The 23,516-nt window shown below is 34.3% G+C and overlaps 1 protein-coding gene across 2 annotated transcripts in view; it reads right to left on the bottom strand.

Annotated features, from left to right (window-relative positions):
• Positions 1–23,516, bottom strand: part of EDIL3 (EGF like repeats and discoidin domains 3) — a 376,589-nt gene that overhangs the window by 14,223 nt on the left and 338,850 nt on the right. For both annotated transcript variants that reach the window (XM_024563551.4, XM_024563552.4), the window contains one exon: positions 6,593–6,748. In XM_024563551.4, the coding sequence (XP_024419319.1) occupies positions 6,593–6,748 (156 nt within the window). The remainder of the gene's footprint in view (positions 1–6,592; positions 6,749–23,516) is intronic.

Here is a 23,516-nt window from a genome sequence, read left to right as displayed (position 1 = left end):
CCTACTTTTGCCCCACCTTATAATTTAAAATTAAAAGGAGTGAGTTCATCATTAAACTTTAGGTCAAATTAGTAATATTTTCAGGTTGTGTCCTGAGTTTGAAAATAACACCCACAGCCCTGGCTGGTGGGGCTCAATGTATTGAGTTCAGGCCTGTGAATCAAAGGGTCGCCAGTTCGATTCCCAGTCAAGGCACATGCCTGGGTTGTGGACCAGGTCCCGAGCAGGGGATGTGAGAGAGGCAACCACATATTGATGTTTCTCTCCCTCTTTTTCTCCTTCCCTTCCCCTAAAAATAAATAAATAAAATCTTCTAAAAAATGAAAATAACACCCGCATTTATGTAAATACAGGCAATTTTTATTCTTTACACCAACCACATCCTAGTCAGGTCCCATAATATTGAATTACAGCTAGAAAGAAAGCAGATAAAATTTCAAATAACAGTTGATACCAGATGGTGTTTATATAAATAAAACTGTCTTTATTTTAAGAAAACTCTGTAACTATATTGTTGTCTCCATAACTTAGTTCTAATTAAGTCACTCACCAAATACCTAAGTTAAGTACTCTACTGTGGCTACATATAAATCTCCACCACATAACGGAACAACTCACCTGCTATTTTTGAATTTGAGTGTTTTGTTTAGTCAGTTAGTTATTGAAAACTGCTTTCAGAGAAGCAGCTTCTTTTCTGTCCCTCCCTGCCTTGTTGAAAAACAGTAACAGGACTCTGAGTGCATGAAACTTACGGTATTCACGCAAGATGGTGAGAATCTTTCCTTGATCTTGTTGCTTGGAAATATGTGGCCGCTTCCCCTTGAAAGATTAATTCATCCCCTTTCATTTTCTGCCTACTAACATCCTCCTCACTGATTGCCACTGAAGATTCCAATTTATTTTCCTCCAAAGCACTTCAGGTTTTCAGTTTCTGAGCCAGATCAAACTTTGAAAGAACAGCATGACTGTTGACTCTGGACTGACCTCTCGTTCAGTCGGCCTCACTGATGAGCTGGACTTTGCAGGTTTTCAGTATCCAAATTTAATCTCAGCTAATGGAGGGTGCCAGCTCCAGCAGGAACGGCAGGATGCTCTGTGGCACCTGTGATGACTACCGAATTTGAATACACCTTATAATACAGACTACGGAGGTGTATTGAGAATGGTTACATTGGTGCTTTCCGTTTCACACCAATGTTGAGAAGATAGGCAGTGGGGAGGGACCAGGAACTCCGTTTTACTATGGGAGACTCATGCACTTTTATGAAATGGACATAACCTATGTTCTACTTCTTTCCCTGAGTAGTCTTATCATATTAATACACAGGGTAGGTTATATTTTGATTCTTCAAAGCGAGCTGACTATGAAAAACATAGTTCTCCCAACTTCCTTGAGCCCTTTGTTAGACTGGGAGTTCTGGGGGCTGTTGTGTTGTACTGAGATTCCCCCCATGAACCTGACATAGAGCAGACATAAACTGACTGATGAACGCATGATTGAATGAATATAATCTGTGTTCCTAACTACTTAAATCTTTCATTTATATTTAAAATTTGTGTAAAGCTAATGTGTGCTTACCTTCTAGTGTTCATAAGAGAATTGGCAAGCTTATGAAAATCTAATCTTACTTTTGGAGATATTGAATCATACTGACTTCTACTGGCAAATTAGAGGCCACGAAAAGTCCTAAAGAATTATAATATATTCCATTTTGACTTACAAAAATACAAACTTACATGTATTTTCAAAAACTTACTTTTGGTTTTGGCATCAATTAGAGTAATCTTTCCCATACTTGCTTATTATTCAAATAAGCTGGGGCCTCTGTAAACATTTAGGTTCCTAGCTCCTCCCCAGAATCTGAGGCAGGGCCCAGAAATCTGTATTTCTTACTAAGCTCTTGCGTGAGTGTTATAATCAGAAGATTTTACTAACTACTGAATGAGACTTCACCACGGTGTTGTAGGTTGTTCTTGATACATATATGTCGTTAATCTTTAAGGTCTAACAAAATCTTAATGGAAATGTTGTTTTGGTTTTCCTTTTATGGAGAATCCAGAGTTGCATCTTTTTGACTTACACTTTTAAAAATCTTGGATAGTTTTTTAGGGAGAAAAGCAAAATAAAATATTAGCTGCTTTTTCCCCGCCAAAGAAGAAAGCTTCCATGGTGTGAATTCAGGTTTATTTAAACACCATGATATTATGACTAATATACTGGATGAAAAAATCCTGCTTAATTTCTAATTTTTCCATATAAATACTCTCCTGAAATTTATTGTTGTTTTTACTTTGGCTTATAACCTTAAAAATTAAACGCTAAAAGTGTCTGTCAAATTTTGCAATTTTCCTCCTAACTGCAGTAAAAAACAGTTCCAAGAGCATAAAACAAATGTCACTTTCATCAGAGCAAAGGAATATTTGACTTTCAAACCACAAAATGTATCTGAATCCATGTTGTGGAGAAATGTGAAAGTTGGTTATAAGTTGGCAAACACATACTGTAGACGAGGAAGAGAAAAGGTAAGAATGTAGGGACTGTGACAAGACATTATCACCACGTGCTCAACTATAAAAGATTTAATGTGGGATTTTTGTCAAAAAAAAGAACACTAAAGTAAATTGCAATTCTTATGAAAGCTCTGGAAGGGTAGTAAAAAACTGATATCTTAATGAAAAAACAAAGCATGTATTTTTCCACTGACTTTTGGTGCTCAAGTACACACACACACACACACATTCATGCTTATATTTAGACACTCCTCTGTACGTATATAATTTTTCCATGGCATTGCTTTCCTGAGGCTTACTCAGTTATGACTAATGAAAAACAGAGAGGTCATTCATATTTTTTTATAATTTCATTTACACCACTTACGGTAAACCTATAATATTGCTATTATTTTGATATTGTTTTGATGAAGTAATAATCTTGTTTCTGGATCTACATCAGATTCCACACCCACACCCTCAAAATCTATCAGGGCAAGCAGTCACAAAGACAAAACAAAACAAAATGAAAAACAGAAAGGCACAAATAAAGGAATTAGAGAACGTTGTAAATATTTCCTTTTGAAATGTGCATCAATAAAACATTTCACAGGCACATATTCTGACCAGAAACATTCAGTTCACTTATTTATTAGGACAAAAACTTGAAGTTGAATTTGTACTTGTGAAGAATGAGGACATTTTTCCCTTATGGAAAGTAACCATGGAGAACCAGACACAAGTAATACTTAGAATCAATAGGAGATGGCTTGTTCAAGTTTAAAACATTAATTGCTAAGTTGTTCAGGGCCTCTCTAAAGCAGAGAACATCTATAAAGGATATATAAAATTGTAAGTAAAATGCATAGTCATAATAGTAACAACAAAGCACAATAATTATTTGGATATATAAAATATATATATGTAAATAAATGTATATAAACATGTACTTAAGTGCCTATATTCACAAGTGTTTAAAAAAAGTATGCAATGCATTTTCTCATTTATTTTATAAAATTCCTTTGTCTGTGGGAATGCAGATATGTATGCCTTGTAGTTTCTTCTTAAAGTATTTCTTTACTAAAATAGTGATTGCTGCGTTCTTATGTACAGTTTATCAGTGTTAGTTTTTCAGTAATCCATAGTAAACTTTCTAAGGCTTTTCTTCATTATATTGACTTAGATATAATATTATAAACAAACTGGCCAAACTTGATTTTAAAACCACCTGTTACGTTAGCTGAGTTTAAGCAATTGTCCTGTTTATAATATTAAAATGGTTTAATGTTTCAGAATTTTTATATTGGATAGATGATACTGTGTCATTGTCTCAAATGAGAATTCTGGCTTATGTACTTTGCACTAAATGTGTCCATGTACACTCATAATTTTCTTACTTGCCTAGTGAGGGCCTATTCCTTTCTTTTTTCTTTTTACAATAAGACTTATTTTTGGAAATGTCAAAGTCAAAATCATGTGTTGTAGTAAATGTGAATTTATAGCTATAATCTATTTTGTTTTTGCTAATGGGAGGTAATTTTTTGTGGCTTTATATTAACTTTTAAATTTAAAATGTGATCCTAAAGCAATCACTAAAATAAATTTTAAAAAAGTTATAACAAATAAGCCAAAAAAACAAAACAAAATGGAATCATTAAAAAATCAATTAATCCAAAAGAAGGCAGAAAATAAAAATAAATGAAGAAATCGTGTGACAAGTAGAATATAAATAGCAAGATGTTATATGTAAACCCAATTATATCCATACTCATTTCAAATATAAATACTTTAGTAAAAAGCAGAGATAGTTGGATTTGAAAAAAGGAGGCTCAATTATATGCTGTGCAGTGGAAATGCATTTCAAATATAAAGTACAATTAAGTTAGAAGTAAAAGAATGGAAAAAACATATACCAACGTATCAGTAATGAAAAGAAAGCTGGAGTACCTCTATCAATACTGGCAAAGTAGATTTCAGAGCAAACACTATCACCAGGGATAAAGAAAGTCATTTTTTAATGACAAAGGAGTTATTTGATCAAGAGGATATTACAATCTTAATTGCTCATGCATCTTTTAACAGATCTTCAAAATATATCAAGCAACCACTGATATAATTGCAAGGAGAAATGGAGAAATTCTCAATTATAGTTGGAAATTTCCACATTGCTGTCTCCGTAATTGGACCAGTAGATAGAAAATCAGTAAAGCTATAGAAAACCTGAACAACACTATCAAGCAAGTTGGCCAACCTGTCACAAAAGTTTTACATATATTTCAGACCTAAGATAATAAAGTGAAATGCATTCATGCACAAATTTCTAGTCTATTAAGGAAAAAATGAAAATTATTCACATAAAATGATTAAATCACATGCTTGATGTAAATAGAGATGAAATATTTCACTACTACAATGAAACCATATTTTTCTTTATACCTCTTCCCAAAATAACCTATATAAGGATTTCACTATTATAGATGTGCTTTTAGAAAATATTACACATAGATAATGGATGAAAATACTTATCTATTTTAAAATTAATTTCAAGAGTTATGTAGTGTATGAGTTCAAAAATCTTCATTTTATAGGCCATATTTATTCTGTATGTATGAAAATGCTTCCTGTAAAAGGTGAAAGACAGGAACTGAAATAATTACTTTCAGTAAATGATGGCAGATATTTGTCTATAGCTCAAAAATAAATGTGAAGGCAATTTTACATAATAATATTAATTTGATCTAACATGTCACTGAATATAAAACATGTCATTATTTTATGTTCTTCAAGAAAATAAGTACTCCCAATTAAATTGTGACATTGTAAAATATAATAGTTTCTGAGATGGTAAAATGTAAAATATTGTGTATTCTGAGGTGTTAAATGAATGTATCAGGATGCTATCTGGGTTTGCTCTAATATGTTAAAAGGTAAATAGATGTGGCTTTTATAATTTAAACCTAAAATCATGTCTCCTTTAAAACCCATTTTGTGTGATGTGAATTCAGACTTATTGATTCACTTAAATAGCCATTGCAGGCTTAGAATTTCTAGAAAAATGTATAAATTTTTTGCGTGAATACTTTAGGAAAATAATATTCCCACTCTCTATTGGTTAGTAGTACAATAACAGTAAGGGACTAAAAAGGCTACATAAAATGGAAAAAAAATCATTGTTAACTCAGAAATATTTAATGTGTATACGTGTGTTTTTATGTTCACCCAAGTCCTTGAACAAAGAGATTTTGTTTCTGTTGATGTCTTCAGAAAGCAAGAGTTCATTGTAAAAATACTCTAAGCAATTAGTTGACTTCAATTTTATTAGTCCAGCTGAGGCCATATTTTAACATTTGACCCAATTTGTTATTGATATTATCCCAAAGCACTTCCATTCTGCAGGGTCCTATAGAAATTCAGACCAGTACATATTAGGAAAAGATGTTAGAAAAAATATAAGAACCTTAAAATACTAGAAATTGTATAGTATAGAATTGTATGATGCATTAATATATATCTATTATTATAATATTAAAACAGTTTAGGCAGGTTAACAATTTAAAAAATCAATAAATTAAAACACCATTAAAGAAATTGAGCAGAGAAGCAACCTATCTTTTAATTTTGATGAGCTAGTAAAATAGTCAAAATTTGTATATTTCTAAAATTCCTAATTATCAAAATAATCAATGAAATTCAAATGTTTAAAAGTCTTTTAATTAACCTTTGAAATACTCTTCTCCAAAGAACATTCTTTTCTGGTACCAGTAATATATATTAATAATAAAAATACTAGCATCATGTGTTGAAACAATAAGTATTTGCATGTCCTTTATGGTAAATATAAGCTGAATCTTAGATTTTAGATTATTGATAATACAAAAATTGTTATTAATAAAGCAATTTGTATTTCTATAGGTTGCATCATTACTTTATTTGACCATAACTCCTTTACAGTGCTATTCTTTAAAGCTTTTTATCTAATATACATTTTTCAATGCATCTAGCCATTATTTTCATTACGTGTGTATAATCGGTTCATTCAGTCAAACTTGGATGCAGTGTGATCCTCCACTTCTGCATGTCATTAACCACATGGATGGCTCACCTTATCTTTCCTTTGTTTTTCATCCTGGTATACAGTCCAGTGTTCTCCGTCATTGCTGTAAGCTAGTTTGTAGGAGCCTACAAACTGTACATGACCAAAATCCTTAGCTCCCTGTGTAATGATGCCAGTCACTTTGGTAGGGACTAGAAGATCTACCTAAAAAAGGAAAAGACATAATTTCAATGTCACAATAGAGTCTATTATAAATTTACAAGTCTTTTTAACTCAGGAGATTAAGAAACGTATACGTTGAAGGAATTCAAAAATTCCATGTATGTTGAAGGAATTCTAAAATTTCCATTAATTGCTTATAATTTTAAACTGATGACTGAGTCAATTATTGGCTTGCAATTTTGATTTTGCCACTGGGGTAAATAGTTTAAAACTTGAACAACCATTTTGACCATTTTCAAATAAAAAGATGGTTATTTCAGCATACCAATCAATTTCCTATCAAACTAATTCATCCAGCTGTGCAGTTTTCTATAACTGAGACAGTACAGAGCTGGCAAGCTGACCTTTTTGAGACTGATCATTATCTTTCAGAAATTACATTATAATTCAATTTGCTGAATTTATGGGTAAATTAATAATAATAAAATTAAAATTATTGCTGTGTATATATCAGGCACAAAAATGTATTAGATGTTTCATCATTAAACGTTAAATAACAAGTTATTTCCATTTCCATGAATTTTAAGCAGTTTAGTTATATGTAATAAAATAATAGTAATCATTGTCCAAGGAAAATATTTCAGAAAACAGAATCCTGAAAACTCTGAGGAGCAAGTCGAGTGTTCTTCAGAAATGAAGGGTGATTACAACATGCACCCATGACTTGTGGGCTCTGTACTCATGAAGTTTCTTTCCTGCAAAATGTGTACTTAAAGGACAAATATGTGCTCAAAGACCCATGGTGGGTCTTTGAAGCATTGAATGCATCAAAATGTAATTGAACACAAAAGATAGGGATGGTTTTTATCAAAGAAGAATACATAACATTGAATAGTTTTGTATTCTCCCACTTCATTCCCTAATTCATCCATCTTTTCTTACATCTTATGAGGCTAATTAAAAAAAAGGAAACATTTGTTTCCATGTGGAACATTTTTATAAGAACTTCACATTTTTATTTTTTAAGTTTCTTGATCTACGGCTTCCTTTCTCCTCTTACAATAGCCACCGACTTCCTCATACTTCCTGTGACTAAATGCCGTGTTACCTCTTTGATCATATCATCTTTCGCCGTCATGCTCCCGTGTTTGACCTTGGTGGCTTTCCACCACTACGTCCTATTGTTTCTATTTCAGGTGCTCCATCCTGTCAGATGGACTTCGTCACAAATAGACAGTCATGGGTCAGACACAGGTCATGGGTGAGAAGTTAGTAGAATGCATTGAAAAGAGAATATGTAGTGATGCTCATCAAATAAAGATATGAAAGAAGTCCCCAATGTTTCACAGCCTAGGAATATATGTATTTTAAAAAATCACACAAATTTTTGCCCACTTTTTGAAACATTCTTTAAGTAAAGACAGGCTCAAATTGGACAATGAATTAAGACAGAAAATCACCCTTAATGCTTTATTTAAAAACTTTAGAAAGTTCAACAAATACTATAAAATACTGTGCTTCTGTTTTTGCTATTTTCCGAACATACATTATATCATCTCAAAACCTTGTGCATCCACCAGCGATGCAAGATGGCAAAATTATGATGTCCTGGGAAGGAGACTGTTGTTGCCATTATGCTAAGTGCTTCCTTGTATGTGCTTATTGAATTCCCTCAACAACCCTGCAGGAGAGGGCATTCTCTATGTTAGGGATGGGGGCATAGAAGTCCAATAGAACTTGCTGTGTGATCCAAAGATAAACAGTGAATAAAAGAAGGACCCCCAACTCAAATGCATGTCTTGCCGATACAAAGTTCTGCCATACATATAGATTCTCAGACAATGATCCTTTTCCCATTCTCTGTGACTATTTCAGGAGTTTCTCAGGAATCTCAAAGCTTTCTCACCGCATTCATGGAACTTACAGCAGCCAGTAAGTCTCCCTCCACCCCACCCCCACACAAAGAAATCCTGGCTTTACAATAATGGGAGAGCAGCCCTGTCTTTTAACATGAATTTTCACTCTGTTCTTCAGCTGTCTGGGCTTAAAAATGTGGGTTGCTTTTGTTGTCCTAAATCCAAATTGAAAGCTCAGAGATATCGAGGCATAGCCTCTGGTCTTCAAAGGGCTCTCGATGTTGCTAATGCTTAATACATGCAAACCCCCCTCCACCCCGGCAAATACCAAAAACAACAAAAACAAACAAACAGACAAATAAAAAACTCTTACAATACTCTGAGTCACTGTTTGCCATCAAGGCTGTAAACACACAGGAACTCAAACCGTCTCCAGGAATATAAACTCCTCTAGGGCTATATTTTTCAATCCATAAATTTCTATCAGGCATTCGCTAAGATGATGTAATGAGGAGTCCTACACCATCTCCTTTTCTGTGGTATTTCTTAAAATCAGCTGGGTTTCCTGCTGGGTGGAGATGTTTTCTCCTGAACTTGTGTGTCTTGGCTTTCTCTAACAGGTATGTTTTTCTCCTGCTCTAACTGCTCCCCTTCTCCAGTTTTCTTTTCTTTTTCTTTTTTAATCTAGAAATGTTTTTCTTTTCTTTTTTTTTCCAGTTAAGTCAACTTCTTGACTTAAATAGTCAGCAATCTGTTTTAAGCTGGAATTTGTCCTAAAATTTGTTACATTAAACTTAGAATACCAGGCCTAAGCAAACCTTTTTTCAGTATAAAAATAATCAGCATCCCACACTTAACATGAGGGTGCTACAACAGGGGGTATAGAGAGCTCACTCTGAGATACACTTGCGGAGATGTCTCCCTCATGTTCAGCATGCAGGATGATCCAAGAAAAGCCTGTTCCTCTGGGCCTATGCCTACCCATAGCCCTGGACCACTCTGCACACTTGTAGATCTTCTGAGTTCAAGATGTACTGCAAGCATGTTGCTCAAAATGACAAAAGGCTTTCTGCTGTTTTGGACCCTCACCTCCCAAGGTTTGGCTTAAGTAGAGCAGGTTATTTAGGGCACAGAGCTGGCACACGGGTAGACTTTTGGCTTGGTGCACTGTGCTTCATATCCAGATCTGTACTAAATATGCCTTGCATGTGTTACAGTCCCTCAATAAAGGTTTTGCTTGATTGGGAGGGAACTACTTCCTAAGCATGTTCTATGGGCAAGAATCAACCTATGGCTAAAGATGCCACAATGCATCATAGCAGAAAATGCTAACTACTTTTCTTGTGTTTCACTAATCAGGATAATATTACTGCTCAAGGACACACAATTGCCATGGTGATAACAACCAATTTTTACTGGGAGGGCAGCTAGTTAAAATCTTTTCTGATCTTCAGCAATGTGATTGTGAGAGGCAGCGTCTGAGAACTAAGACCATCCTAGTGGAGTTGCATGGTCTGAGTTCCCAGTCTGGCTCTGCCATGCCTAGCTGCCTGCCCTGGAGCCACTTACTTTGCCTCTCTACATCACAATTTCTTCACCTGAAAAATGAGGATAATAGTCCTTATAAGGTTTATGAGGATTAGATGAGTTAAAAATGACTAAGTGTGTAAAAACAATGTGTAGAATATAGTCAGGGCTACATAAGACTTTGATAACAAATAGTAAATAAATCTGGGGAAAGAATTTAATATTGGTCTTTGAGCACCTTATTAGAAGTATAATTATAGAAATAGGGAAATTGAGGGGCCAGATTGTCTTAGAAGCAACTTCTCAATTGTAATATACTTTGGTCACCTTCTCAGAGTATATATACAAAAACAGTCATTTCATTTTTACTTAAAGTAGAGAAAATTTGAAACAACTGAAATTGTCATTCATGGGTGAAATGCTTAATTAAAAATAATAGAATTAATTGTGTGGATGCTGCGTATATCCATTTGAACATTAAGATTACATTACAGTAGGGAAATGGTTCAAAAATAATATTGGAAGAGAAAATTAGATTCCAAATTATAGTGATTTTTCCTTTTAATTACAAGAGTGAAGAAAAGAGGGATACATATAGAAAGAGACATAAATGATGTATAAGAAAAATTTATTGGAGGAGGATTATGTAGAAATATAACTTTTTTTGACGTAAAACATCCTGTAATGTCTTAGCAAAGCATACATATTTTTAGAGTGTCTGACTTAGAAAAACACTATAGAATAACTGTGGGCATTTGTTTGACAAAGGTTAAGATAAGCCACACTTCAGCTATCTGCATAACACCCTGACAGATGGCTCCCTGGGAGGAGAGAGGGAGGACTTCGGAAAGTCGGGAGTTTCATGGAAATGTTTCTAAAGCGGTGAGGAAAATGAAAAATGATACAGACAAATTAAGTGTGCAGAGAGGTGAACAAAAAGACCAAAGAGATTTAACACAGAAATATGCCACTCAGCTGCATCTAAAATGCTATAGTTTTTGCTTTTATGATGTATCAGTTATTTTGGATTATATATTTTATAACTTCATGGAGATCTGTAAAATTAACTCGTTAATTAAGGGTAACTTGGAAACTAAGATGGTATTGTGGTACTTAAAATAGAATTATGGGTAAAATGTTTAGACAACATATTTGTTTTAATAAAGAATTTTCATCCCAACATTACGTAAGATAGTTGTATGTAACCTGAGCTACTTTAAGGTGTGTAACTATTGTACTTGGCATTTGAACAATATGTTCATTATCAGGTGTTGGGTATACTTTTAGTACTCATTTGCAGACCTATTAGTTAATGTCATCATCTTATTATGACATGTTTACCAACCCCTGTATCTGATATGTTTTTGTAGTTCTAAGGTTATGGGTACAAAACCTTAAAATATTATGGATGCTTGATAAACACACTCATTCCAGCACTCATCATTGCATTCCTTCCTTTATAAAAAAAATTTTAACTTGCAATAATATTTAAAAACATTTAATATAGCAATTGCTTTTTCTGTATCAAATTTTAAAACTATGACCACTAACACACACACAAAAAGATAACATAAAATAACCTTTCAAAGAATAGAGTGAATTTATTGTTCTTTTTCTAAGATTTTATTTATTGATTTTTAGAGATAGGAAAAGGGAGAGAGAAAGAGAGAGAAGGAAATATCAATATGCAATCAGCTGCTTCTCACATGCCACCAACTGAGGACCTGGCTTGCAAACCAAGCATGTGACCTGATCAGGAATTGAACTAGCAACCTTTTGATTTGCATGCCAGGGTTCAATACACTGAGCCACACCAGCCAGGGTGATGGAATTTACTGTTTTATTGGTGTTTTATAGTGTGCCTTTTACTTGTGAAACCACATATAACATGTGTATAGTGCCATAAACAAGCTTTCTAAGCTCAGGTGATCACCCAAGAGTGTGTTTTGTAGGACACCTGGCATATTGTAGACATTCCAAATATCCAGGCATCATCTGCCCTCAATTCAAACTTGAGGCAATTCCGTGCTCCACAATTACCTGCAATTATAGCACAAACAACTCCATGCATCAGCAGAGCTGTGCCCCGGGATTGCTGTCAGCTTATGACTGGTAACTGTTTAAAAGTTTATTTAAAATCATGCAAGTAATTCAACTGCATATTTTAACTAAGAATGGGAGATAGCATGATATTATAAATAGTTCATATTTTTATTTTAATAATATTTCTCATGATAAAAAGTAATATATACTTCTTCTTTGTTAGCTCCAGATGACTTGCCTAATGTTCTCAGGAAAACATTTGAGAAAATCAACCAGGCTTCATTAAAACTCTGTGTGTAAAATAGTTCTAAATGAAAGTCCATCTATCGCGATTTTCTCATTAAATCCCAAAGATGTTTAAAAGGAATAAACAACCAAAATTATAAACACATTCAGAGTTAACAAATAATATTATAAAGATTCTATTGCCTTGTATTGATTGATGCATTTAAATCATGATACATAAAGGAAAAAATGACTTGATTTTCTGTTTTTAATGAGCAGATCTTTGTAATATTCTATATAGATTTCACTCTTGGAATTGGTTGAGAATTATTATCAAACAATTATAAGTAACTAAAGTGGACATTAAGCAACAGGTAAACTCTTACATAATTTCTCTACATTCTATGTCAGAAAGAGATAAACATGTCTAAAAAGATAAAACTTAGAAATTTTAGGGAAAAGAATAATGCTATTCTTTTAAGTTATTGAAAGTGACTTTCTGCTGAGTTCATTAAAAATAAGATCATCCTTGGAGAGACAAATTTACATCTTCTTCATTTACCTTCAAGACTGATTTTGATTTGGCTGGGAACTTTGGCATATTTCATGAATAAGAACTCAGAACTGTGGCTAATTAAATTAGGTCTGAAATTGATAGGGTCACTATTAATTAGTTAATGGAGACTTAATGGAAGTCTTTGATCAAACAGCATGATGATATCCAATAAATGTTATTCAAATACTTTAATTACAGCAGTATAAAAATTCAAATGAAGTAGAAAACCAAAAAAATCACTTGTAATTTAGAAAAGAATTACATAACATAGTAGAAATTGAAATAGTTTGCTATTCGGTGCTTTTTGATAGAACAGTGAGAGGACAGCCTACGTAAAAATTGTGTGAGAATTGTTTATAAGGCTACAGATTCATTGAACTGGTGACCAAACTCACAGGTATTTCAGTACTCAGAATTTGGTGGACTGTTCACTTGAAAACGCAGCCACTGTTACTAAAATGAGAATGGTTTGCAGGGCATTGATGTTACCTGGCAGCCAAGGAGAGTGGACTGGAACGCACATGCATGAACAATGATGACTTCACTGCACTGGTCATTGGGGGCTGTAGACACCACTGAGTGAGCATGTGTACTGTGTGGCCCTCACATTCAAAAGGACTGAGTGAGTAGAGCAATGAATCTGCATCAAATTATGCATTAAGCTTGAAAATTTCACTGCAGAAACTACTTGGATGATACAGAAGGCCACAGCTATGGACAACCGGTGATTGGCAGATTTATGCATCCACTCATGCATCACGTCTCATGCAGAGTGTTTTGGCAAAACAACAAATCACCCAGATGACTCAGCCCCTCTACAGCCCAGATCTGGCACCCTGCAACCTCTGGCTTTTCCCAAAACTAAAATCACCTTTGAAAGGGAAGGGACTTCAGAATGTTGAAGAGATTCAGGAAAATACAATGGGGCAGCTGATGGCATTTGGGAGAACTGTGTGAGGTCTCAAGGCGCCTGGTTTGAAGAAGACTAAGATGTCATTGTTCTGTGTACAGTGTTTCTTCTATCTTTCATCTTCTTTAATAAATGTCTCTATTTTTCATATTACATGGCTGGATACTTTCTGGATAGACCTTGCCATATATCTTTGACAGCTATTTTAATTAATATAATTTTATCAAAGACATTTGTATTTTTAAAAAGATGTTATTTATTTATTTTTAGAGAAAGGAGGAGGGAGAAAGAGAGGGAGAGAAACATCCATGTGTGGTTGCCTCTGGTGCACCCCATACTGGGGACCTGGCCCACAACCCAGGCATGTGCCCTGACTGGGAATTGAACAGGCAACCCTTTGGTTCACAAGCCAGTGCTTAATCCACTGAGCCACACCAGCCAGGGTGGTATTTGTATTTAGTATAACCATTACATAATTTATAGACTGACATTTACAAACACAAATATCTGTATGCAAATATATGTGTCAATATGCATATTTAGTTAAATCTTGTTGTGTGGCAAATAAGAATCAGGAGAACTTTGAAAATAAAACATCCACAGAGTAATGTACATTCTAGTGATGGCAAATAACATTGCATATTTTAAATATTCAGAGAACCTTGAAAGGTAGGAAAGTTGACAGAATGCACAATGTAATTTTATGCACCATGCTTGCTGGAAGAACTATGCATGTTATGTTAATATAACACTTCACCATTCTCACTATTTGTAAATCATCTGTAGAGTTTTATCCATCATTTTGTTTCATTAGACCATGTAAGCCTTAATTCTACTGTTTTCAGTCTTAACTGGATATGTGCACATTTTGTGGTAATTGATTTTTAGGCTAAACAACAAGAAACACAACATACAAAAGAATCTAGATGTTAACTTATTTCTCCTTGACCTTACAAAAGGAAGTGGAAAGGGGCATAACCTCTAAAGAATAAGGCATGAAGTAAACATTTCAAATTGCTTTGGGAAATTGTATCATCAGTGTCAGCAGTTGAAAAACAGCCCAGGTCAGCGTGTTGTTCTGACATGATTGGAGGGGAAAGCAGGGAGATGGCCCAGCAGGAAGAGAAATGTCTTTTGATTACAAGGTTAAGAACCATTGACACAGAAAGTAGAATGCCCTAAAGGACAACTTTAAAAAAAAAAATCTTTTGTCCCAAGGACAGAGTATACATATAGTATGGATTAGAAGGATAGAAATTATTTCCATGCAAATGCATGGTCGGTAACACTGAAGCATTTTGTTTGTATAACAAGGCCCAGTGCAGCTCGGGTGGATTTGGCAGGCTATCTAGTTCATCAGAACCCCGGTCACCACAAATTACCATTGTTGTCTGATGGAACCTCATTAAAGGCCACAGCTAAAGATTTCCCCGTTGAATAAGCATAAAATCAACATGTTTTATTTATTTATATTAATTTATTTATGGTATAAGTATCTTATCCATATTCTTTCATTATTATTGATGCTAATTTTCACTTGTTTTGTTCCCAAGTGGAAAGAAAGAGCAGCTATTGTATACATGAAACTCCAATCTCATCATGCTTCCCCTTTAGGTCTCAATATTATTTCCCATTTATTCTCCTGACTATAGTGTCCAAGTTCTTTTGAGCTAATTAAGTGGCAGAATATAAAATGGGGTGCTAGATGCTGATAAAATCTTAATGCTATCTAATGAACCTATTTTAATTAAGTCCCACAGTACAATGTGGCCTGGATATATCTATAATGAAGTCCAAAATAGGAATGCACCTAAAAGTTATAATGTTATGGCTTGCATACAGAAGGTGTAACTCTCATTACATAATATTCCTCTTGACTTCACGTGAACAATAAGATGCTCATTCTTTCCTTCCTTGCAGAAGTGGCACTATATTTACAGGACTCTTATACATATGCTTGTCTCGGAAGAACTGCTCATTTCTTTGTGCAATCAGCTCCAAAGAATCTCATATTTTTACAAATTTCATTCTTTAACTCTAAAACTGTTCATGCACTATATTTTCAATTACTGTAAAATAGCTTATAAACCACAGTCTTAAATTAGGTTATGGAATTAATAAATCACTTGGAACAAACTCATTATATTAAACTTACTTAGTTTTTGCATATGTATCAAAATTTTAAACACTCCCTAAGTTATAGCTCACTTCACTGAAGACTCACATACAGATTTAAATGAATTTCATGAGACATCCCCCAGTGATTGGACATCTCTGCAAAAGCTGTCTCTGGTATCCCATCTGAAACTTCAGGCACAAAACTGCTGATATTTTAACTATAATTTACGAAAAACAATCAGAAGTGAAATAAGCAGAAATTAGAGGTAAAATCCCTTTTTTCTAATATTATAAGCACTTAAGGATCTTGGTACGCAAAGATATTTTAATGTAATTCAAATACTGATTTAAAGAAAAGAGAAATCATGCAGAAATTATTAGCTAGAATGACACTACAAGTATAATTTTAGAAAATTATTTACAATGAAACCAATCAGCAAGGAAATAAAAACACAAAAATAATTTTAAAAAACCCTATTCATCCTCATAAACAACTCAGAAGATTTGTCTTTTGATTTCGTAGCTTGTTGTACTGAAAGCAGTTATTTTGGCATGTCTTTCCCAATGTGGAGAAATCTGGGACATTTCAAAAGAAGGCTGAAGTAACCGTAAGTTAGTTTTGGAATGAGAATATAAGCTTTGACACATCTGTATGTTAAACAGATCAACTATAGGATCAAGACACATTATTTTTCAATGTCCCCTTAAGGGGAGAGGGGACACTTGGTACAGATATGATTTACACCTATAATTTACTACTTTTTAAATATCTTGTTTTCTGAAAACAAAAAAAAAACAAACAAAAAAACATGGCCTAGCAAAGGATTGTCTACTGCTCTTTTGTAAAGTAATACCTTTTTTAAAAAAGTAACAGCTAACATAAACTATCATGTAGAGATTATGCTTTAGGAACAAGAAATGTCACTGTTGTTGGGGACATTGAAGGTAAATTGTGAATAATAATTCTGAAATATCATATTCTTTTTAAAATTTTTCAGGTTGTAACAGCTAATGTGGTTATATTTTCAAGATGGAACTTATAAAACATAATCTTACAATAAAACCCCAGACATTTAAAGTATGTGTTTAACATTCTGACACTGAGAGTTTTTACATATAGCTCATTTAAAAGAGATAATTAATTAGATTAAAGACTTTCCCTTCTATTATTTATTTCTTACAGAATTTTAAAACCATAATAGGTTTTGAATTTTATTAAATTTTATGTGTGTATATTGAGATGATCGTACCTAATGAACCCAACAAATATCTTAAGACCAACTAACCCAAGGACAATAACGTTAACAACAGCTATGTGCGCATCTCCCACCGTCTTCCTGCATCTCCCAACAAGGTCAGCCAACGCTACCTTTTCACAATTTCCTTGCTTTTTAAAATCCAGTTTTATTATGTGTAAATGGACCCTACATAAAGTATGTACATTTCGACCAATGTGCAATATTTCATGTGTGTATAAGACAATACATTTCCCCATTCTGCTGTCATGAGTGTGTCTACTTTTTTGCTTTCAAAATCAATGCTATGTACTTTATTGTACTTGTATCCTGGTATACATACTCAAACACTATTTTTTGAGATTATGTATCTAACAGTGGAATTTTTTGGTTGCAGCATATGAGAGTGTGAAATTTTATAAAATAAGGCCAATTTCCAAAGTGACTACCAATTTATACTCCTATCAGCAAAATATATACATTCATGTTTAATTTCCTATCTTGGTGATTAACATTAACAGATGCTTTTTAAGTTTGTCTTTTAAGTTTGAACATTTTATGCATTACTGGGTTAAATTCTTCTTTATTAGTAAACTTACTTAAACTTTGATGAATTCCATGTATTGATGTTCTATTTGAGACTCCGGCATCTCTGTTCACAAGCAAGATTCTTAATCATTTTCTTTTCTTATACTTTTATATAGTTTTGGTACCAGGAAACAAAAGTTTCATGAAAGAATTTAGAAAGTCTTCCTCTTTGTTTTCTGTGGAATAGTGCGTGTAACACAGAGAGTATGGTTTTTGGCAGCTGTGACATTTTCAGTGATGATAGCTCTTTTCAGGGTTTCTTTTCTTTTTCTCTTTTTTGAGTATGATCATTCCTGATCATACAGGTTTCTAATTTTTCTTTGAGAAAATACATTTTAGTGATATATTTTCTTTATCTATGTATAAACATATACATATATGTATATACATATGTATTTATACATATATGTATATACATATGTATTTATCTATGTATATGTATATACATAGATAAAGAAAATATGGCAAGATGTCACCTTTTGTTAAATTTGGGTATTATATTGTTCTCTGTACATGAGTAAAATATTTTATCACTTAAGAAGAAACACAATATATTGTGAACTCCTGGGGAAAGACTTAGATAATCTTTGTATTTGTCTTTGTTTCTTAAAAGTACGTGGGAGTGATGAAGAGGGTAGCATCTTTAAGATAACTAATTCCCTCCAGTAATACTAATAATATATGCTTACTTTTGTAATATAACCCCAAAACATTAAATGTTGGAATGAAAAGTAACATAATTAGGCAATTTCTGAATGCTTTTATAAAAATTCTGATTGTCCACAGTATTGTAACTCTAGGCCTAACAAAAACTAGTATACTTAAATATTTAAAATCAAAGCTTGTAATTTTATTTTTTTGCATCTCAAATGACTTCTTCTTGTTATTACAGCCATACCACTAACATTGAGCTATTAATTTTAAAGAATGGCCTTGTTCTGTTAGCTGAATTTATTTGGTATAATTTGTTTTCATATTTCTGCATTTTTGTTGCCTTTGGCATAAAATAACTATGGCAAAATCATGTAAATATGGAATAATGATGAAAAGTACAGTATTTCATAAAATATATTACACAACTAAGTGTCCATAATGACAGACAAGTAAAGAAATTATGGCTGAGTAGAATTCCATTGTATAATGTCCCATAGTTGTTTTATCCACTCATTTATTGACAGACACTTGGGCTGCTTCCATATCTTGGCTATTGTCAGCAATGCTGCAATGAACCATTTGCAACAGTCTGGATGGACCTGGAGAACATTACGCTAAGTGAAACAAGCCAGTCAGAGAAAGACAAATATCATATGATTTCTCTCATATGTGGAATTGAATGAACAAACTGAATTAACAAGCAAACCAGAGCCAGACTCAGAGATGAAGAACAGAAGACAGCTCTTGGGAGGGGAGAGTTTAGGGAGTGGAGGGACTGAACAAAATGGAAAAAGGACTCATGGACATGGACAACAGTGTGGTGATTGCTTGGGGGAGGAGTGTAGAGGAGGACTAAATGGTAACGGAAAAATAATAAATATTTAAAAAATAAAAATATTAAATATAATTATGTTATCTCCTATAAATTTTATTATTTTCTTACTATAAGTTTTACCCAAAACAAAATCTAACCTCTGTGCCTTAAAGATTATTTTACACCATGCACAAGAGCTACAGAACATAATGAAGGTATTGAAATGTCTATTATTGCCTTCTCGGCATGCTCTGCCAACTCCTGCACCCAGATTTTCTTATATTACATGGTACCTAATCCAGAACTAAGTGCTCAAAATTTTATTGTTTATATTTTCATTACTGAACGGGACTAAAATTAATGTCAATAAAAATACCACAATCAACACATGTATCTTTGACATTCATCGGACAATCAAATGTCAAGGGTTCTAAGCCTTTTTTGTCAACTACCACGTTCTGCTCTCTTTGGCATATCCCTTCATTGTAGTGTGCACCACATTATGCTCACAGTAATCTGCTTATGAACGTCTGTCCTCCAGCAGAGTTTGAGTTTCCGGAATGCTCCAATCATGTTTTAGATCTTTGCATCCTCCAAGTTTATTGTAAGGTCTGAATGTATCAGGCATCCAGGAACACACTTAGTAGGTAGGTGGACAGATAAAATGGAAAATGATTTGGTCAGGAACACAGGTTGGAGTTTGTTTCTATTGTAAAATATAGCAGGGTAACCTTTTTTTTAAAATAGATAAGCAGCAAGGAAAAATGATGTGTACATATCTAAAGTAATTTTTGAGTGAAGAAAAAGATTTTCCTGAGAGAGCAGTTTTAAGGTAGTGTATTAAGAATTTCATGTCTGTACTCCATGGCACCTGAATTTGACAACATAGTGCGATACGCATAAACTTTGACTAGAAAAGATTCAAGTTGGTAAGATGACTTTAATGCTTTGTCGGTAATGCAGAACTGGGTAAAGGTCCCGGGATTCAAAGACTGGTAGTAAGAGTGAAAACCCCAGGGACGGTCTGACAGGTGAAAGGACAGAGACGTTGTGCACCGCTCAGTTGATTTAATCAGACCTTGAGACAAGACAAAGAGTGCAAAACTGACAGCCAATGACAGCCCTCAGGAATAAGAGTGGGTTACCACATCCAGGCCAGGAAATGGTAGATAAAGAGCTAGGGACAAGCGGAAGGTAGTAGAATATCAAGTCCAATGTCATTTTGCCAAATAAGTTTCAGAATTAGGAGGCCAAGGGAAACAGTGTGGTTTGCACTTTCTCTCCAGGGCTCAAAAGGTTGACTATGCAAACCTGAACTCAACATTGGCTGAAGGAGTCAGACCAGAGGAACATTAGGCAAGGGAGCTAGGAAAAGAGTCTAAGTAGGCCAATTGGTCCAGAGTGTCATAGAAGACAGGATGCTAAGGTTGACTGATGGAATTTCAGGGACCCAAAAGTGACAAAAGAAAGGGGAATTCCTGTAGAAAGTTGCAGATCTCAGGGAAGTCTAGCAAGAACTGCTGTATATAAGGTAGAGTATGTGTGGAAGACAGTTTTAAATGGATGGAGATTGCAGGTGATTTTGGAGATGTCTGGTAGACAGCAATAAGTAAGCATGTAGAAACTGTGTATCACAGAACAGAGACATGTGCCTAACACTATGCCCCCTCAGTGATTGGATTATCTTCTCAGGGAATATTGTTGAGGCCAACTTTGGGAAGAGATGGAAAATCAGGCAGGGGATCAACTGGGAGACCAAATAGGGTTGTGGTCCATAGCAGCAAATGGGAACAGAGAGAAACACTAGCAATTTTAATGATGCCTGACCTAGAGTTCATGTGATAGGCCTCACATGTCCACTGTCTTGGGACAAGGATAACTCCAAAATTTGGGACTCTGGGGCATGAACCTGCAAGTATGGACAAGGTGCCCTCAATGGTGGGGGCTGTGAGCATGCAGAAGTAAGAAGCTAGAAAGGTCATTGTGTTGATGAATTCCACCCAGATCACTGAAGAGCTGCGGGTCTTGAGAAGTGCTGCAGCAGTGTCATCTGCTCCTCCACCTGTCCCTGGCATAAAATGCAATCCTATGACACCCAGACAGACAGACTGGGTGCAATGATGAAAGGCCAGCAGGAAGTAGGGTTTATCTGCTTGGGTAATAAATCATAGCACTAAGACCATACACACACACACACACACACACACACACACACACACGTGTGCATGCTGAATAAGCATTGTGTGGCTTCTACAATTTAAAAATTTCCTTGATTTGTTCCTCAAACATTCCCTTCATTCTCTCTTCTTCCATCCCAAACTAAGTCAAAGGAAGCATGCAGGGAAGTGGAGAAGGCTCTTTTTGCTTGGTGTCTGCAGATTCTTTTTCATGCTAATTATATTCTATATTTGCTTGCATGCTGATTACTTCCGAGAAAAATAATCAGAAATAAATATAATTAAAATCTTTAATGATTAATATAGGGCATTACAGTAGTTCTCTGTTCTGGCACAATAATTTCTGTAGTTTAACAAGCTTGGTGTGACGCACCTGTTAGGAAAAATGTAAGATATTCTTTTGGTTGGACAAATATTTGTTAAAGACCCTCATTTTTTTTTTTCATACTTAGTTGTGAATATGTGCACTTTTAGTGACAGGATTTAATTGAATTTAATTGCGGTGTCTGAATGTTGGGGCAGTGCCCAGAAAGCTTTGGGTAATGGAATACTTTTGTACACCAAAATGGTAAATAAGGGCCATGCATGCTTTGCTCTAAAATTTCTTGCTTATTCTAGTTTCTAAAATCGATTTTTGGTTGAAAAAGAAAAAAGCCTACCTTTTAGAAAGGAGTAAACTGGCTTCGATTTTATGCATACTGATTTTTTAATGTATTTTACGGGTCTAGTGCTAGGTAAAATTATTTTAAAATTCATTACTTTAAAATCATTACTTTAAAATTTAGTGAATTAATTTATGCAATTTAAAATCTTCTTAAATGGTTTGTATTATTATTTTAGGTATCAAGATTTGATTCATTTTTGATCATCCTGGTGTAGGAATTAATGGATTTTTAAATTTTCAGGGCCAATTAAGGTTCACAGTGAAACATAAAATTTCACATTAAAAAAGTATATTGTTGCATTGCACAGTACAAATATAAACCAGAAAACAAGATTAATGCTAAGAAATGTGAAAGAGAGGCTTGGTGCCCTGATTTAAATAGGAGCATGTAAAATACTACCTCTTCCTTTAATCTAAAAAAAATAAAAGGAATATAATTAGCGAACCACTCCAACAATACAAAATTAAACAGTCTTGTATAAACAAATGTATTTTAAAGTACTCCCAAAACATGGGAAAATTCTTATATTTTAATAAAAATTCCAAATAAAGAAGACACACTTTATATAGTAAAGTGTCTTCCATCAGATGCTTTATGATGTGAAGTAAAACTAGACAATATGGATTTAAATCTTGAATCTGTTGTACATTAACTTGATATCCTTAAATAAGTTAATTAATCTCCCTTCTGAACCTTACTTGTAAAATGAGAGGCATAGGTTGGAAGATTTTCGAAGTTCCTTCCCATTTGAAAATCTGTGATTCCCTAGGCTGCCAGGTACTTAATAATAACCACTTCTGTTAACCTTTCTCTTATACTCTATTTACCAAACATCAACACAGTATTCATTCGGTGCCTTCTATGCGCTAGGCCTCCTGGTTACTAATATCCTCTCGTGCAGCTTTGATGTCACGGAAGAAGCACTCCTGTGGATATACAGCTCACGGCACAGAGGTGCAGGCTCCTCGAGATCGAAGTGCCTGCAGAGTGTCCAGAGCCAGCAGAGCCCAGATGAGCCCGAGTGTTGCAGGCTTATTGGAGTTAAACAGTGAAAAAAGGAGGTAAGAACATTTTAAATTAGGAGAAGCATACTTGCAAATGTACAGTATCTTGGAAGAGCTTTCTGTATTTGGAGAAGGAGGAGAATTTCATCCTGGGTGGAACAGAAGGCAGAAGAGCTGGAGGAGAAGGTGGCTGGGAACTGAAGGTTAGAACCAACTTATTAAGGGCTTTTCTTAGTCACTAGTCATACTTAGTAAAAGAAAAAATCACAGTCTAAGAAATTAAGATTTTACCTTTAATGTGCTATTTTAAAAGTATTAGTAATTAGGTTTACATCATGTATTCCACTTGAACAAATCCTTCAACCTCTCTGGATTTTAGGTCCTTTATAAAATGCCTGGGCGTACCTATGAATACCATGCTTCTATTTTTCAATCTTA

The sequence above is a fragment of the Desmodus rotundus genome, chromosome 1 (assembly GCF_022682495.2).
Source record: "Desmodus rotundus isolate HL8 chromosome 1, HLdesRot8A.1, whole genome shotgun sequence".
In the NCBI taxonomy this organism is placed as follows: Eukaryota; Metazoa; Chordata; class Mammalia; order Chiroptera; family Phyllostomidae; genus Desmodus; species Desmodus rotundus.
The sequence above is the reverse complement of the archived record's forward strand: the minus strand, read 5'-3'. Positions and strand labels throughout refer to the sequence as shown.